The sequence below is a fragment of the Podarcis muralis genome, chromosome 18 (assembly GCF_964188315.1).
Source record: "Podarcis muralis chromosome 18, rPodMur119.hap1.1, whole genome shotgun sequence".
Classification (NCBI taxonomy): domain Eukaryota; kingdom Metazoa; phylum Chordata; class Lepidosauria; order Squamata; family Lacertidae; genus Podarcis; species Podarcis muralis.
This window is the reverse complement of record NC_135672.1, coordinates 11,276,875-11,294,539: the sequence shown is the minus strand read 5'-3', so window position 1 is coordinate 11,294,539 and position 17,665 is coordinate 11,276,875. Positions and strand designations below refer to the sequence as shown.

The 17,665-nt window shown below is 50.5% G+C and overlaps 1 protein-coding gene across 8 annotated transcripts in view; it reads left to right on the top strand.

Annotated features, from left to right (window-relative positions):
- The window catches only part of PIP5K1C (phosphatidylinositol-4-phosphate 5-kinase type 1 gamma), a 43,809-nt gene that overhangs the window by 17,708 nt on the left and 8,436 nt on the right, over nt 1-17,665 (top strand). For 5 of the 8 annotated variants that reach the window (XM_028713285.2, XM_028713281.2, XM_077921983.1 and 2 more), the window contains exons 7-16: nt 1,254-1,553; nt 2,467-2,672; nt 3,649-3,732; nt 4,943-4,991; nt 6,435-6,519; nt 7,659-7,820; nt 11,358-11,496; nt 11,983-12,015; nt 12,629-12,739; nt 14,443-14,578. In XM_028713285.2, coding sequence (XP_028569118.2) covers nt 1,254-1,553; nt 2,467-2,672; nt 3,649-3,732; nt 4,943-4,991; nt 6,435-6,519; nt 7,659-7,820; nt 11,358-11,496; nt 11,983-12,015; nt 12,629-12,739; nt 14,443-14,578 — 1,305 coding nt within the window. Of the gene's footprint in view, nt 1-1,253; nt 1,554-2,466; nt 2,673-3,648; nt 3,733-4,942; nt 4,992-6,434; nt 6,520-7,658; nt 7,821-11,357; nt 11,497-11,982; nt 12,016-12,628; nt 12,744-14,442; nt 14,579-15,132; nt 15,184-17,665 lie in introns of all 8 variants that reach the window. The other 3 variants (XR_013391237.1, XM_028713280.2, XM_077921982.1) reach the window with 3 other exon arrangements.

The window sequence follows — 17,665 nt, the reverse complement described above, 5'->3', positions numbered from 1 at the left end:
TTTTAAAATAAAAATAATAACCCCCACGTTGGGCAAAAAGATCCCTCCATTGCAGGGATTCGAACTCTGTGCCTCTGTGCTCCCTTCCAACTCTTAGGGTTCTAGGACTGGCAGCAATCAGCCCTCCAGGGTTTCAGGCAGGTTCTCCCCCCCCCCCAGCAGGGATCGAACTCTGGTCCCTCTGCATGCAAAGCTCTGCCCCGACCCTCTGAGAAGGCTCAGGACAGTTTCTGTACTGCTGTGTCAGGGACCGTGCTGAGGAGGGGCTGCGCTGAGGAAGAATGGTGGGAGCCTCCCCCTACTCCTGATCCTGAATCTTCCCAGGAAGCAGGACAACAGTATAGATTTGGAAGAGTGGTTTGCAGAGGGGCATAGCTCAGAAGGCAGAAGCTGGGAAGTACTGGACGGGGAAACAGCTAGCAGAAAGAAACACTAGCAGAGAGAGGGTTAACAGATTCACAGTCTCTGGAGAGTATCCACCCACCCTCCCACAAAGTCCTAGAGAGCTCAGGAAGTGTCAGAACAGAAAACACAGAGGCTCCAAGCTCAGCTTACAAGACGTAAGACTGACGTAGATTAATGGGGACGGAGGGGGAGCGAGTGAGCCTTAATTGGGAGCGCCGCCATTCTGGTTAGATGCTTTCTTTTCTCCTTTGCTGTGTTTCTTAGAAGAAACTTAACTGGTGAGAATTCCCTTCCGTTTGATCTGCTCATTTACGGCCACGGGAGAGGAAGCCCGATTCCCCAAAGCTTGACATGCTGTATCCTGCTCCTCATTTTTAAATTTGTTGTTGTTTAGTCGTTTAGTTGTGTCCGACTCTTCGTGTCCCCCTGGACCAGAGCACGCCAGGCCCTCCTGTCTTCCACTGCCTCCCGCAGTTTGGTCAAACTCATGCTGGTAGCTTCAAGAACACTGTCCCACCATCTCGTCCTCTGTCGCCCCCTTCTCCTTGTGCCCTCCATCTTCCCCAGCATCAGGGTCTTTTCCAGGGAGTCTTCTCTTCTCCTGAGGTGGCCAAAGTCTTGGAGCCTCAGCTTCAGGATCTGTCCTTCCCGTGAGCACCCAGGGCTGATTTCCTTCAGAATGGAGAGGTTTGATCTTCTTGCAGTCCATGGGACTCTCAAGAGTCTCCTCCTTCACCAGAATTCAAAAGCATCCATTCTTTGGCAATCAGCCTTCTTGATGGTCCAGCTCTCACTTCCATGCATCACTATTTTTTAATTTCTGTTGTTATTTTAAAAACCTCCTCTAGAACTTGAACCAGAACCCCCGGACGCTGCTGCCCAAATTCTACGGCCTCTACTGCGTCCAGTCCGGGGGCAAGAACATCCGGGTGGTGGTGATGAACAACATCCTGCCCCGTGTGGTGAAGATGCACCTGAAATACGACCTGAAGGGCTCGACCTACAAGCGCCGGGCCTCCAAGAAGGAGAAGGAGAAGTCCAGCCCCACCTACAAGGACCTGGACTTCATGCAGGACATGCCGGACGGGATCATGCTGGACACGGACACCTTCAGCGCCGTGGTCAAGACACTGCAGAGGGACTGCTTGGTAGGTTGCGCAGGGGAGATGGGTGGCGTTATGGTCTAAACCACTGAGCCTCTTGGGCTTGCCGATCGGAAGGCCGGCACTTCGAATCCCCGCGACGGAGTGAGCTCCCGTTGCTCTGTCCAGCTCCTGCCAACCTAGCAGTTCGAAAGCACGCCAGCGCAAGCAGATAAATAGGTATCGCTGTGGCGGGAAGGGAAACGGCATTTCCGTGCACTCTGGTTTCCGTCTCCCAGCTGCTGCAGGCTCCCCCAGACCACTGGTCCCTTCTTCCACGCCAGTCCATAGCTATCAACTGTCCCTTATTTGGCGGGACAGTCCCTTATCCCAGCGCCGTGTCCCGCTGCTGTCCCTTATTGACGATGTCCCTTCAATTTCCCGGGTTTCAAAGGAAGCAGCTCCTCTCCCTCCCTCCCTGCCGGCCAGGGAGGAGGGAGGCTCCAACTGTGTCGCTTGGCTGCGTTGCTCACCCAATAAGGAGTCTAAGAACGACTGGGGGGTGGAGCTTGCATGCCTTGTGCCGATCAAGTCGGCCGCCTTGCCTGGGGACTCGCCTTTGCTCAGCGCTTCCCAGCGGAGAGGTGACGGTGGTTTCCCTTGCTGCATCCCCTTTGCCGGGTTGCTGCGCTGTGGGAACCACCGCTTGAGGCTTCGTTTGGCTGCTGGCTGGGCTTTCTGCCTTTGGCTCGGGAGCTGGTTGACTAAAATCCCTTATTTTGGCTGCTGATCCCTTATTTTCGAGGCTGCTGGTCCCTTATTTTCAAATCTGTAAGTTGACAGCTATGCGTCAGTCTCCTGGTGCCAACTCATCGCAACCCAGCCCCTACTCCTCGGCCTCCCACCAGTTCCCGGTCTTGCATGCTTAACTTGTGAAGCCAAACCAGGGCTATTGGTCAAGCCACCCTCTTCTCCCCAGGTGCTTGAAAGCTTCAAGATCATGGACTACAGCTTGCTCCTGGGGGTGCACAATATGGACCAGCAAGAGCGGGAGCGGCAGGCGGACGGGGCCCAGAGCACCTCCGACGAGAAGCGGCCAATGGGGCAGAAGGCCCTGTACTCCACCGCGATGGAGTCCATCCAGGGCGGGGCCGCCCGCGGGGAGTCCATCGACACGGACGACACGTAAGTGGAGCAGGGGGTGGGGTCTGCCATTGCCCCTCTTCCCTTGCAGACGCTGTCAGAAGCTGAAAGAGCTGCCCACCAACACTTTGGATTGTGCTTGGAAACTTCTAAAAGTCAGATAGTTGTTTATTTCCTTGACATCTAATGGGAGGGCGTTCCTCAGGGTGGGCGCCACCACCGAGAAGGTCCTCTGCCTGGTTCCCTGTAACTTGGCTTCTCGCAGGGAGGGAACCGCCAGAAGGCCCTCGGAGCTGGACTTCAGTGTCTGGTCTGGACGATGGGGGTGGAGATGCTCATTTAGGGCTTTCAAGGTCAGCACCAACCCTTTGAATTGTGCTCGGAAACGTCCTGGGAGCCAATGTAGGTCTTTCAGGACCGGTGTTATGTGGTCTCGGCGGCCGCTCCCAGTCCCCAGTCTAGCTGCCACATTCTGGATTAGTTGTAGTTTCCGGGTCACCCTCAAACGTAGCCCCACGGAGAGCGTATGGCAGTAGTCCATGCGAGGGATAACTAGAGCATCCACCACTCTGGCGAGACAGTCTGCAGGCAGGGAGGGTCTCATCCTGCATACCAGATGGAGCTGCCGTGGACACAGAATTGACCTGCGCCTCCATGGACAGCTGTGAGTCCACAATGACTCCCAGGCTGCGCACCTGGTCCTTCGGGGGCACAGTTACCCCATTCAGAACCAGGGAGGTCCCCACAAACAGTACCTTTGGCTTGTTGGGATTCAACCTCAATCCGTTAACCGCCATCCCCCTTCCAACTGCCTCCAGACACTCGCACAGGACATTCGCTGCCTTTGCTGGTTCTGATTTAAAGGAGAGGTAGAGCTGGGTATCAACTGCCTATTAGAGAACCCCCAGCCCAAACCTCCTGATGGTCATCATTATAAATGAACGACTCATTGAGCGTGTTTCTGGTTGCTGCCAGTGGATGTTGACAGGTCTGGTCTCTCTCTTCTCCTCCCTCTCAGAATGGGTGGCATTCCAGCCGTGAATGGCAAAGGCGAGCGCCTTCTCCTCCACGTGGGAATCATCGATATCCTCCAGTCCTACAGGTAGGCGTTCCCTCCGTGTCTCCTCCGTTTGTGGGCGATGAAAATAAGTTGGGCTTTCGATCTCAGGCTCGTGGCTTCGAGCCCCACGTTGGTCCTGTGTTTAAGGGCGTTTGACTAGAACGGTTCCTTCCAACTCTTCAGTGTTATCATTCTATGCAGCCTCCCTCCTGAGTTCTCTCTCCACTGTGGGGTCCTGTGCACTCCCCCCCCCCAATGATTTGTTGTTTAGTCGTGTCCGCCTCTTCGTGACCCCCTGGACCAGAGCACGCCAGGTCCTCCTGTCTTCCACTGCCTCCCGCAGTTTGGTCAAACTCATGCTGGTCTCTTCGAGAACACTGTCCCACCATCTCGTCCTCCGTCGTCCCCTTCTCCTTGTGCCCTCCATCTTTCCCAGCATCAGGGTCTTTTCCAGGGAGTCTTCTCTTCTCATGAGGTGGCCAAAGTCTTGGAGCCTCAGCTTCAGGGTCTGTCCTTCCAGTGAGCCCTCAGAGCTGGTTTCCTTCAGAATGGAGAGGTTTGATCTTCTTGCAGTCCATGGGACTCTCCAGAGTCTCCTCCAGCACCAATGATGCTTTTTGGGAAGAAACCATGGCTGGCTGCGGTGTCGGGGAGAGATAGCGGATTAGAAATGTTCCCATTAGAGATAATAGAAACGTTACATCGTTTTAGTAGAAAGTTTATAAAGAACTAAGTAAAAATGGATTGTTAATGGGTCAAAGTGTAGAATTTAAGGCCAAATTGGGTTAAGATAAATTATAGAACAAAAATTGAGAAAGATGGAAAGGATTTGCTGAAATAGCTAGGTGAATTAGAATACAAAAAAGGGAGGTGTGAGGAGGTCGATGAAACAAGTAAATGAAAGATAAAGATATGGAAATACTGGATATGTTTTTAAATGTTTTTGTTTTTTAAATGTTTTTGCTTTTATTATTGTTTTGCTGTATTGTGGTTTTTTTTGTTTTACTGTGCTTCTTATTTTTGAAGCATTGTAATTTATTGTTGTCTTTTTTCTTTTTTCTGTAACTGTTAAACCTTTAATAAATATCATTTAAAAAAAGAGAGAGAGATAATAGAAACGATTGGCTTCTTGCGCAAACACTCGCTTTCCTGGGGACGCATTGTTGTTGTTGTTATTATGTTTAGTAAGCAGGACTTGCGTGTGTCTTCCTCCCCCAATTTCCCACCCTCCTTTCTTCCTTTCGCATCCCAGATTCATCAAGAAGCTGGAGCACACGTGGAAGGCTCTGGTCCACGACGGGGTGAGTTTCGGCCCCACAGGCCGCTCGGTTCGCAGAGCTGCTTTAGCATTTAACCCGACGAGCCGTGTTTTATTTTCAAAGTTTAAAAACTGCTCCCAGCACTCGCTGCCTCAGAAGGAGCATACCGTATTTTTCCATGTATAAGCAGAGGTTATTTTATTTTAAAAGAATGCCAAAAAATGGGGGTCGTCTTATACATGGATAGTTGAGAGGTGGGACGAGCGATTGTTGGTTGCCACGAGCAGGTGACTGTTAGCGGCGTTTTTGTGGGGGGGGGGTTGTTTATTAAAGATTTCAACACAATAGTTTAACGAAAATAGATCATCCACATTTGCCCTCCCCTCCATTCCCCCTCCCCAAATAGAACATCCACCGGACTTCCCTCAGCTCCTTTCTCTGGTTTCTCAACACATATTTCCATCTGCATGTTATAAAATTGTAAAAGTCCTCAAATTACCTATCTATATATTGCAATAAAGAGTTTGTGAATGTTTCTTCAAAACCTGCCAAAGAGTCCAATTCATTTCGTTGCTTCTTCAGATATTTCACAAAAGGTTCCCATTCATCTTTGAAATCAGAGTTATCCTGGTCACGTAGTTTGTGTGTCAATTTTGCCAGTGCAAGTAGATAAATAGGTACCGCTCCGGCGGGAAGGTAAACGGCGTTTCCGTGTGCTGCTCTGGTTCGCCAGAAGCGGCTTAGTCCTGCTGGCCACATGACCCGGAAACTGTACGCCGGCTCCCTCGGCCAATAAAGCGAGATGAGCGCCGCAACCCCAGAGTCGTCCCCGACTGGACCTTTACCTAATTGTTGTATATATGTGTGTGTATGTTTGTACACACCATGTACATCCCTGGAACATAAGGGTGATACAGCTGTACCTTGGTTTTTTTGAACAGCTTAGTTCTCGAATGTTTTGGCTCCCGAATGGCCCAACCCGAAAACGACTGTTCCTGCAGCCAATCGGAAGCTGTGCTTTGGTTTCCAAATGTTTTGGAAGTCGAACGGACTTCCGGAACGGATTCCGTTCGACTTCCAAGCTACAACTAACTAAATAAAAGCAAATAAATGCGTAAACGCTCTTCATTTCTTTTTCTTTTAATTTCTTTGTAACATGGCTTTTGATTCTTTTCTTTAAGGGAGAAAGTTGTCAACCGATTAGAATTTCTCTCTTTTTATTTTGGAAATGCGAAGCAAATGCAGAAATCATCTAAATGAGCGATGTAACGAAATAAATAACCATTCCGAGATGATAATCAAAAGCAGGAAGCTTTAATCAGGGGTGCTGTTAGGCGGGCACCCAGAAACAAACCCCACCCCTCCCAAAAAAGCGTTTAATTTATAGCTTTGCGAAGGTGAATCGCAGCAGTGACTTGCCTCTGGTTTTGCTCTGGCTGGGAATTGCGGATAATGGCTCCTCCATCTCCCTCCCTGTTTCCCTAGGACACAGTGTCGGTCCATAGGCCCAGCTTCTATGCAGAAAGGTTCTTCAAATTCATGACCAACACGGTGTTCAGGAAGAGTACCTGTAAGTATGTGTGTGTGTGTGTGGTCTGTTTGTTTGCTGGGGAGGAAAACTGCGAGCCGAAACCGACTTTGCATCTCCTCCGTGTTCCCTTTGGGGTTACAGGTGCTAGGAGATTGCTCTTCCTAGCATTTATTACATTTGTGTCGGTCCTTGGCCCCACATTTCACCCACAATGCCCACCCACCCCACCCACATTGCAGCCCACAGGAGAAGCTCTGCCACTCCTGCCAACCTAGCAGTTCGAAAGCACACCAGTGCGAGTAGATCAATAGGTACCTCTGCGGCGGGGAAGGTAAACGGCGTTTCCTTGCGCTCTGGTTTCCGTCACGGTGTCCCGTTGCGCCAGAAGTGGATTAGTCCTGCTTTGCCACATGACCTGGAAAGCTGTCTGCGGACAAACCGAGGACCTGGGAATATCTGCCTGGACCAGGCTTCCTCAACCTCGGCCCTCCAGATTATTTTGGCCCACAACTCCCGTGATCCCTAGGTAGCAGGACCAGTGGTCAGAGATGATGGGAATTGCAGTCCCAAAACATCTGGAGGGCCAAGGTTGAGGAAGCCTGGCCTAGACGCTAGATTGAACCACGTAGGTCTCCAGAGCTGCAAGTCTTACCTTTTGACAATAAGTATCTGCTGTGTTGGGGACGCAGGTGGCGCTGTGGGTTAAACCACAAAACCTAGGGCTTGCCGAGCAGAAGGTCGGCGGTTCAAATCCCCATGACAGAGTGAGCTCCCATTGTTCAGTCCCTGCTCCTGCCAACCTAGCAGTTCGAAAGCACGTCAAAGTGCAAGTAGATCAATAGGTACCGCTCCGGCGGGAAGGTAAACGGCGTTTCCATGCGCTGCTCTGGTTTGCCAGAGGCGGCTTAGACATGCTGGCCACATGACCCGGACCTAATGGCCGCTGTACGCCGGCTCCTTCGGCCAATAAAACGAGATGAGCGCCGCAACCCCAGAGTCGGCCATGACCGGACCTAATGGTCAGGGGTTCCTTTGCCTTTACCTTTATCTGCTGTGTGCATTCCTTTGGCTGGGAAACGCTCTTGACACAAGCCCGGAGATCCGGCCCTGTACGTCTTTCCTCTCCAAACGCTGAGCCAACCTGACGTTCTTGCTCTCCATCTCTCCCCCAATTGCAGCTCTGAGGGTCTCTCCCTCGAAGAAAGGGCGGAGTGCCTTGCTAGCCGTCAAGCCCTCTGGCCCTCTGGCTGCCTTTTCGGCAAGCCAGCTCCCCTCGGAGAAGGACGAAGCCCAGTACGACCTCCGGGGGGCCAGGAGCTACCCCACCCTAGACGACGAAGGTAACGCACGTCGCCTGCTGGCCCTCCCCCCCCCCCTCGTCTGCAGCTATTCCTTAGCGGTCAACCTGCTCTCTGGCACCCCCACACCCTATAGTGCAAACAGCGTGCCTCTTCTTTAAAATATATATATATATATATATTTTCAATTTTTCTAAAAATAACATTTTTCTTATACATAGATATCCAATCCAAATTTACATTGATTGACTCTGTCCGCGGTTTCCAATTTTTCCTTTATAATTTTCATTGCACTGTAATTATTTTTCCATTTAATTTCCAATTATTTTCCCATGTAATTCTACCTTCAGTTCATAAATGCTACAACAGTCCTGCTAACGTTTCCACGTTCTTACAGTGTTCTTTAAAATTATAAAGTTTTTCCAATCTTGATTAAATTTTCCTTCATCTCGGTGCCTGATCTTCACGGTTGGTTTTGCCATTTCGGCATAATCTATCATCTTAGTCCTCCATTCTTCTTTCGTAGGTATTAGTCTCTTCTTTCCACTTCTGGGCAAGTAACATTCTAGCAGCTGTGGTTGCATACATAAATCCTAATATCCCTAGTAAAAAGGCCTCTGGCTTTTAAGCAAACATATTTTTGAACATCTTTTTCATTTCACTATATATCCTTTCCAAGAAGCCCTTTAGCTTTTTACGTGTACTTCTTTTTCCTTACGTTTCCAACATAAATTAGATGAGATTTTATACATCTTAACAAGCTTTACAGGTGCCAAACACCATCTATACATCATTTTCATATACCGTATTTTTTGCTCTATAAGACTCACTTTTCCCCTCCTAAAAAGTAAGGGGAAATGTGTGTGCATCTTATGGAGCGAATGCAGGCTGCGCAGCTATCCCAGAAGCCTGAGCAGCAAGAGGGATTGCTGCTTTCGCTGCGCAGCGATCCCTCTTGTTGTTCTGGCTTCTGAGATTCAGAATATTTTTTTTCTTGTTTTCCTTCTCCAAAAACTAGGTGCGCCTTGTGGTCTGGTGCGTCTTATAGAGCGAAAAATACGGTAGCTTTCTTTTAATGAGCTGCAGGCTGTAAATTTTAAATTTTCTTTTCACAGCTTTTGCCACGATTCACGTGGTATATTATACCCTATATCTTGTGCCCAGTGTATCATTACTGGCAAATAGCGTGTCTCAAAATACCAGTACCATCCCACAAATTTTATTTCTTTCTCCCTCCTCCAATTTTCTTACTGTGCCGTCGCAGGTGCTAACGTTACCCAGAATAGGGAGGAAGGTAAGAATTCTCTTTCTGACACCCTCTCCGATTTGCTAGTAGAAAGTTGTCCTGGAAAGAGTTGAGCTGTCCCTTCTCTGTTCTGGGGCCCGAAGATGGCAGTTGTGCTTATGAATGAATTCGTGGCCGAACCAGAACCAGGCTTGCTGCTTCCGCTGCCTCTCCCTGTGAGGGGTTTTGATACCTTGCACGCACCCCAGCTTCTCCCAGGAACCTCACCGCAGCGAGGGGGCTGCTCAACTCCCTACAGAACAACTTCCCGTCCCTGGCGAGACCGACGTCTTCTCCGGAAAAAGGGGAGAGAACAGCTGTGCTGTCACTTTCGCCCTGTGTAGGACTCAGTTTCCCTTGTGTCATTAGAGGGTGGCTCTGCAGACGTGTGTGTTTGTGTGTGTGGCCAGCCCATAGCTGTCAACTTCCAGATTTGAAAATAAGGGGCCAGCAGCCACAAAAATAAGGGATCAGCAGCCAAAAATAAGGGATTTTCGGAGCACAGGTATGTGCGACTTCTGAGCCCCTCCGAGCCAAAGGCAGAAAGCCCAGCCAGCAGCCAAACGAAGCCTCAAGCGGTGGTTCCCACAGCGCAGCAACCCGGCAAAGGGGACGCAGCAAGGGAAACCACCGTCCCCTCTCCGCTGGGAAGCGCTGAGCAAAGGCGAGTCCCCAGGCAACGCGGCCGATTTGATCGGCACAAGGCATGCAAGCTCCACCCCCCAGTCGTTCTTAGACTCCTTATTGGGTGAGCAACGCAGCCAAGCAACACAGCTGGAGCCTCCCTCCTCCCTGGCCGGCAGGGAGGGAGGGAGAGGAGCTGCTTCCTTTGAAACCCGGGGAATTGAAGGGACATCGTCAATAAGGGACAGCAGCGGGACACAGCGCTGGGATAAGGGACTTTCCCGCCAAATAAGGGGCGCTTGACAGCTATGGGCCAGCCCCCTTCCACACGCTTATTTGCGCTCACGCCAACGAACCTATGTTGTGGTTCTGGACAGCCAAGAGTTAACACTCCAGAAGCGTTCTTATTAACTGGGTGCACTGCCCACATGACCTGGGCATTTTCCTTTGATCTGTGCTCTGTGGGGGCTGAGATCTCTCGGGAGAGCAGTCTGTCTGAGAACGTGAGCAAGGTAGTTTCGTTTTTGTTAGAGGCAGAAAGCTGCAAGCATGCAGCTAGATTCTGTAGGTTTTCTTTTCTGTTTGTTATGCTTCTAAATAAAGAGTGTTAGATTAGAAGCACTGGTGTCAAGCTGAGTTACAGAAGACACCACTTTGACACAGGGAAGCCATTTTACACTGCGTGTGAACTCTGCTATTTCACTGGAAAAAATTTAAGGACTATTTACAAAAACATTTTAAGTTATATGAATGTTGAGAATTTGCTAAGTCTTGAGAAAAACAGGCTTCAGTATTGAGATTCGGAAATGATTGAAACTAAGTTATGACTGAGAAAAGCTTAACTTTTAGAGTAAATATTTAGATGAAAATACAAAAACACATGAAACAAGGTATTAATTTGCTGTCGATTTTTATTGTAAAGAATGCAGGGATGGAGGATGTGGGGAAGTCCAGTTGATGATGGAAAAAAAAAGATTTGGAAAAGTGTATTCTTTTTTGTTTTTTTTTTCAATTTGTAAAAAAAAAAAAAGCTTTTGTTGTGCTATCGACGATGTATTGACGTTGTACTTTGACCCTGGAAAACAAAGCAATAAAAAAAATATTTTTTTTTAAAAAAAATGAACTCTGCTATTTCAGTGGTACCTCGCAAGACGAATGCCTCGCAAGACGAAAGGGTTTTTGGTTTTTTGAGCTGCTTCGCAAGACGATTTTCCCTATGGGCTTGCTTCGCAAGACGGAAACGTCTTGCAAGTTTGTTTCCTTTTTCTTAACACCGTTAATACAGTTGCGACTTGACTTCGAGGAGCAACTCATAGCACACGGTGTGGTAGCCTTTTTTGAGGTTTTTGAAGACTTTGGTGATTTTTGAAGCTTTTCCAAAACTTTTCCGAAACCGTGCTTCGCAAGACGAAAAAAATCGCAAGACGAAAAAACTTGCGGAACGAATTAATTTCGTCTTGCGAGGCACCACTGTATCCGGCAACTGAGAAGAGTGGCAGCGCGCGAGTGGAAGCGTGTGGGCGCCACTGGAGTTTGTCGGAGTGGCAATAAATCAAATTTATTGCAGGGCCCTTGCAGCAGACTCAGTGGGTCAAAGTTTTTACGACCCACAAACTTTTAACAACCTGCAGCAGCTAAAAACGTCCTCTCCTTTTTCTCCGCTGCGACAGGCCGGCCAGACTTGCTCCCGTGCACCCCTCCATCCTTCGAAGAAGCCACCACCGCCTCCATCGCCACTACGCTCTCGTCCACCTCTCTCTCCGTCCCTGAGAGGTCTCCTTCCGAGTCCTCGGAGCAGCCCAGGTACAGGTAAGAACAGGCACCTCTCTCGATAAGCCTTTTTCAGATTCTGGGTGGTTTTTGATCACCGTCCTTTGAGTGGGACTTCCGAGACAGCAAACACGGTAACGTTAGCAGGTTTCGTTAGTGTAACTGCCTTTGCGGGAAAACGGGGGGCTCGTGGCATATTGGTGCAGTATGTAAAAGGGGGACTTGCGCATACTTTGAGGGATGTTGAAAGTCTCTTAAGGCAGAGGGCCTTCTCGGTGGTGGCACCCCGCCCGTGGAACGCCCTCCCATCAGATGTCAAGGAAATAAACAACTACCTGGCTTTTAGAAGACATCTGAAGGCTGCCCTGTTTAGGGAAATTTTTAACGCGTGATGTTTTTCCCCTTTTTAATTATTATTATTAATAATAATAATATTCTGTTGGGGGCCGCCCAGCGTGTATAGATCAAAAGAATATTCAACGCTGAAAGTTTTAGCTATTTCACTCCCTGCTTGTTCCTTCACAGGCGGCGTACGCAGTCCTCGGGACATGACGGGAGGTGAGTCGCGCGCTTCTCCTCGTTTGTCTCTCCCAGGAGTGGATCATCACAGCCACCTGTACATTTCAGTGTTGTTGTTGTTTAGTTGTTTAGTCGTGTCGGACTCTTCGTGACCCCCTGGACCAGAGCACGCCAGAATTGATGCTTTTGAATTCTGGTGCTGGAGGAGACTCTTGAGAGTCCCATGGACTGCAAGAAGATCCAACCTCTCCATTCGGAAGGAAATCAGCCCTGAGTGCTCACTGGAAGGACAGATCCTGAAGCTGAGGCTCCAAGACTTTGGCCACCTCAGGAGAAGAGAAGACTCCCTGGAAAAGACCCTGATGTTGAGAAAGATGGAGGGCGCAAGGAGAAGGGGATGACGGAGGGCGAGATGGTGGGACAGTGTTCTCGAAGCTACCAGCATGAGTTTGACCAAACTGCGGGAGGCAGTGGAGGACAAGAGTGCCTGGCGTGCTCTGGTCCAGGGGGTCACGAAGAGGCGGACACGACTAAACGACTAAACAACAACAACAAACTGCTTTGAGTTTTTTCTTAAAAGTATAAAGTTGTACAGAAATGAATAGAATAATGATAATCATCGTCATCATCTCCTTTCCTCCCAAACCCGCAGGTCTCGCGAACAGCTCCGGGCAGAAGACGACCTCCAGCAAATCACGGTGGAACTCAAGCCCAAGTGTGACGTCGAGATCGTGGTCCCAGACATGGCTGCCGCAGGGTCAGGGCAAGTTGCTGATCTGGGACGCATGCGAAAGCTTTCCAGGCACATGGGGGGGGGGGCGCAGAGGACCTGCCCTGCAGGCAGGAAGCGTCTCGTGTCCCAATTCCTTGGCGTTTCCCTGTTGAAAGGGTCAGGAGGGCGCCGGCCAAACCGAATCGCGTCCAGGGTGGCAAGGGGTCTGGAAAACCTAAACAGACCACAGGGAGAGAGTTCAGTTTCCCAAGCAGATTCTAACGTATAGCTAGCAGAATAGAAACTTAAAAGACGTTGCAGGATTCCCAAAAAGTTAAGACCAGAGGGAATTAATATTTCACCCAGCAGAACTTTACTGCTACTGAAGGCAAATAAATGAGCATAATGGTGACAAATCCAATGTATCCAATGTATTCGGTATTGGCGCCGTCCATAAGAAATCCAGTTGCAACAGATTTAACTTAAAACTTACATTAGCTTATAATAAGTCTAAACCTTAACGCTATAGCATACTATGTACAGAAGGCCACACCAGAAGGAAAAGCGATAGAAAGAGAAAGTGAAACCCAGGCTCCTTCTGGCCTTATTACCGTATTTTTCGCTCTATAGGACGCACTTTTCCCCCTCCAAAAATTAAGGGGAAATGTGTGTGCGTCCTATGGAGCGAATGCAGGCTCCTTGGCTTCAGCGATAGCAACGCAAAGCCTCCAAAGCGCAGAGGGAGCGCTCCTTCCGCGCTCTGGAGGCTTCGCATTGCTTTCGCTGAAGCCTTCGGAGCGCAGCGCGAGTTCCCGCTGCGCTCCGGAGGCTTCAGGTTCCTTTTGCTGAAGCCGGGAGAGCAAGACTCTCCCGGCTTCAGCAGAGAGGGAGAGCTGCGCAGCGCCCCTTCAGCCAAGTGGGAGGAGAAATGGAAGGGGCTCCATTTCTCTTGCCGCTTTGCTGGAGGGGCGCTGAGCAGAGAGGGGGAGGATTTTTTTTCTTGTTCTCCCCCTCTAAAACAAGGTGCGTCCTATGGTTGGGTGCGTCCTATAGAGCGAAAAATACGGTATTCTGACCTTGACAGAGAAAGATAACAGAACCACATTAAGTCAACTGTACTCAGCTTCTCTGAAGGTATAACCCAAACATCACAAACCTTCTGCTTGTTGCTTTCACACAAAAGGAGCTTCCAGAACCCTCTTGAATTAATTGGAATAGGAAAAATCTCTACGCAACAGACCAATACTTTCTGCACTAAGAAATGCAAACTGACAACCTCCCCTACATATTTTTGGGGGGTGAGGTTAACGTTAGCCAAGTTTTAAAAAACAAAGGCTGCTTCTCTCTTTGATGTGCAAGCTTTCTATTTGCGGGAGTTACGTTTTTGTAATGCATGCAAAACGTCCCAGGGGGGCGTTCAAAAAGCCCCTGTCCCTTTGCAGCCCCCGTGCTGGAGCAAGGGTTGAGCCGGCTCTGTTGACAGGTGGACGGGCACTTGGTTTGGGGAAGGGGCCAAGCTCAGTTTTGCAAGCAAAATGGCCCTGAACCAGTCCCCAGGCAGGGCTGCGTGGAAACCTCGGGCAGCTGCCAGTCCGTGTAAACAGTGCTGGGCCAGGCCGACCCAATGGCCTGACCCTGTGCGGCCTCGCGGTTTTGGCGAAACCACCCCTGGGGTCGCAGTGGGGAGGGCTGCTCCTGCAAGCAAAGAGCCAAGACTCAGGCTGTGCTTTCCACACCCTCTGGTCTTTTTCCAGGGAGGCGACCTCTCTGGCTTGCGCCACAACAGTGCTGTCAAAGGCATCGGCGGAGGTGGAGACAGGCAGCCAGGCCTCCGAGCCCGCCAGCCAAGCTTCGGACGAGGAGGACCTCCCCGTCCCGGATATATATTTTGTAAGTTCCGCTTTACAAATAAACGAATGAAAACGGCGGGGGGTCAGAAAAGCGACTGGCCTCTCTGTGCCTCCTCTCCCTTTTTTTCTTTCCCCCTTGAGTTCATGAAAACGCCAGCCGGACTGTGGCTGGGGGGCACAGAATCTGGTTTGGGGGGGCAGAAGGTCCTGGGTTCAAATCTCCGGGTAGGGCTGGGAATGTCCCGGGCTCAAAACTCCAGAGAGCTGCTTGGGTACAATATTGACCTCTGGAGAAAGCAGTTTCCTTTCCTGGTGCTCCCATTCAAGCCAGCGCTTTATTCAGAACCATGAGGACTAGGGTGTTAGCTTTCGCTCGAAATGAAAATACATAGCTCAGCGGTGGAGCGTCTGCTTCCCACGCGGAAAGTTCAGAGTCTGCGGGCACCCCAGGAAGGGGTGCTGCCTGGAACACCAGAGGGCTGCTACTTGTCATAAGGCAAGCTTGCTGTATTTCCCCTGAGTTGGGTAGACAACCCAGGAGGCGGTGACTCCCAGGAGCTATCGGTGAAGCAGCCTCGCTTCTTTTCTCTCCAGCCGGAATCGGGTTCAGAGGACGAAGTCTAGGGAGGCTGAATCAGGGAGAAAGTGAGTCTGGGTGCTAAAGTGTGTGTGTGTTTGGAGTGGGCGCAGATTCTCACGCCGAATCCCGTCTGTTCGCTTTTTGCCAAACCTGCTAGAACTTAAACCAGACATTCCTCAGCCCTGCCCCTCCATGGCATCTTGCTTTTGCAATGCCCACCATATATAAGTAGAAAAAGAGACTCGATTCCCCGAGGAAGTGGCAAGGTTAAGGGCGGAAGTGGCTTCAGTAAGACAGGAAGTGGCGCCATGTTTTTCTTCAAGCAAGACAGGAGATACTCCCCGGGCGCCACTGTCTCAAGTCAAATGGCCTCGACGCATTAGGTCGTATTCTTCCAGTTGTATTCAGCCGCGAGGGACGGAAACTTCAGGACCAATCTGAGAAAGTCCTTCACGCAGTGCGTGGCTAAAACGGATTTGGGCTGGTAAACTCCCTTGCGCGTAATTAAACTGGCATCGTACTGATGCCCTAGCTTTCTACAAGCAGGGAGCTTTAAATGTGCATCCTGTGAGAGCAGGAAGCTGGACTAGACGGGCCGCAGGGCTGATCTAGCACGCTCTCCTTGGGTTCCTAATCTCTACTTGTAGACCCATTGAAAGGAAGGAGGAGGAGTTCCACTCCACTCCCTCTGCGTAGTCCCACCTCGAAGGCCCGTCCTTCTCTAGCTGCCCCTGTGCCCCATAACCTCTCAATCTGACCCCCTGCCCAGCTGGGGTAGAGGCGAGATCCTGGGTTGTATCCAACCACGGCCACATCATTATGCATTTATCGCTTTAAACACTTGTGGCTTCCCTCAAAGATTGCTGGGAACTGTAGTTCGTCAACGGTTCTTAGCAACCCCCCCTCTCAGAACTACAATCCCCAGCATTCCCTGGGAAAAGGGGGTTGACCGCCGAGCCACTCTGGGGATTGTAGTTCTGCGAGGGGAACGAGGGCTTCTCCTAATGGCAGGCGAACTCTGCCAATGTTTGGGGACTACAGTTCCCATAATCCCTGACCACTGGTCCTGTTAGCTAGGGATGATGGGAGTTGTAGTCCCAAAAACATCTGGAGGGCCGAGTTTGCCTGTGCCTGCCCAACAGCACCCTGAGCAGAACTACACTTCCCAAGATCCTTTGGGGACAGGAAGCCACAAACTGCTTGAAGCGATGCTCCAAATGTGCGGTTTGGATGTGCCTAGTGTTCTGCCCCGGGACGCGGGTGGCGCTGTGGGTTAAACCACAGAGCCTAGGACTTGCCGATCAGAAGGTCGGCGGTTCGAATCCCCGCAATGACGGGGTGAATTCCTGTTGTTCGGTCCCTGCTCCTGCCAACCTAGCAGTTCGAAAGCATACCAGTGCAAGTAGATAAATAGGTACCGCTCCGGCGGGAAGGTAAACGGCGTTTCCGTGCGCAGCTCTGGTTCGCCAGAAGCGGCTTAGTCCTGCTGGCCACATGACCCGGAAGCTGTACGCCGGCTCCCTCGGCCAAGAAAGCGAGATGAGCGTCGCAACCCCAGAGTCGGCCACGACTGGACCTAATGGTCAGGGGTCCCTTTACCTTTTTAGTGTTCTGCCCACAGCGGGGCTACTCTGAGGAGGACCGACATTGACTGGCCCTCTCTGACGGCTTTAGCTGAACGGTCTCCGCCGCAGAGGACTGGCTTTTGGCCCCTGTCCTTGCTTGTGCCCCTCAGTGACTCCAGCCCTTTCAGCCGAAGGGGGCTGCAGCAGCACACACGCCCCTTGCCGGATCCTGCCTCGGATCTGCCTCTGCCCCCCTCTTCTGCCCCCTCTCCTTTTCTCCTTTGCTCTGCAATGCGGCTTCTCCAAACAGCTGCAGAAGGGAATCGGCTCCTGTTTTGCTTTTCGTTTCGCTCTTTTTTAAAACAAAAAAACTGCGCCGTGTGGTTTGAAACGCATGAGAAGTGGAAACGCAATCTGCCTCGGTTGCTTTGTTCATTATAACATTTGCTGTTCAGAATTGGCCATCTGGCATGTGTGGATTGCTGTGTTTATGACTTTCCTGGGGGTTTGTTTTGGGGTTTTTTTGAGTGTTTCATTCCTTCTCCTGCCCCCCCCAAAAAACAAACCCAACGTTCTCCTGTATTCATCGGTTCTGCAACTGTGGGAGGTGTAGCTTCCCTTTCTTCAGTTCAGCCTTTCCAGGTAGAATTTGGCAAGAAAACCTGCCCCAAATCCCAGGGGAGACCTTGCCAGTCATCGTACATGAAACGGGAGTTCGATGAGCCCAAGCGGGTCAGCCTCTGTACAGTGGCACCTTGGTTCTCAAACTTAATCCGTTCCATAAATCCGTTCCAAAACCAAGGCACGCTTTCCCATAGAAAGTCATGCAAAACGGATTAATCCGCTCCAGACTTTTAAAAACAACCCCTAAAACAGCAATTTGACGTGGATTTTACTATCTAACGGGACACGGGTGGCGCTGTGGGTTAAACCACAGAGCCTAGGACTTGCCGATCAGAAGGTCGGCGGTTCGAATCCCCGC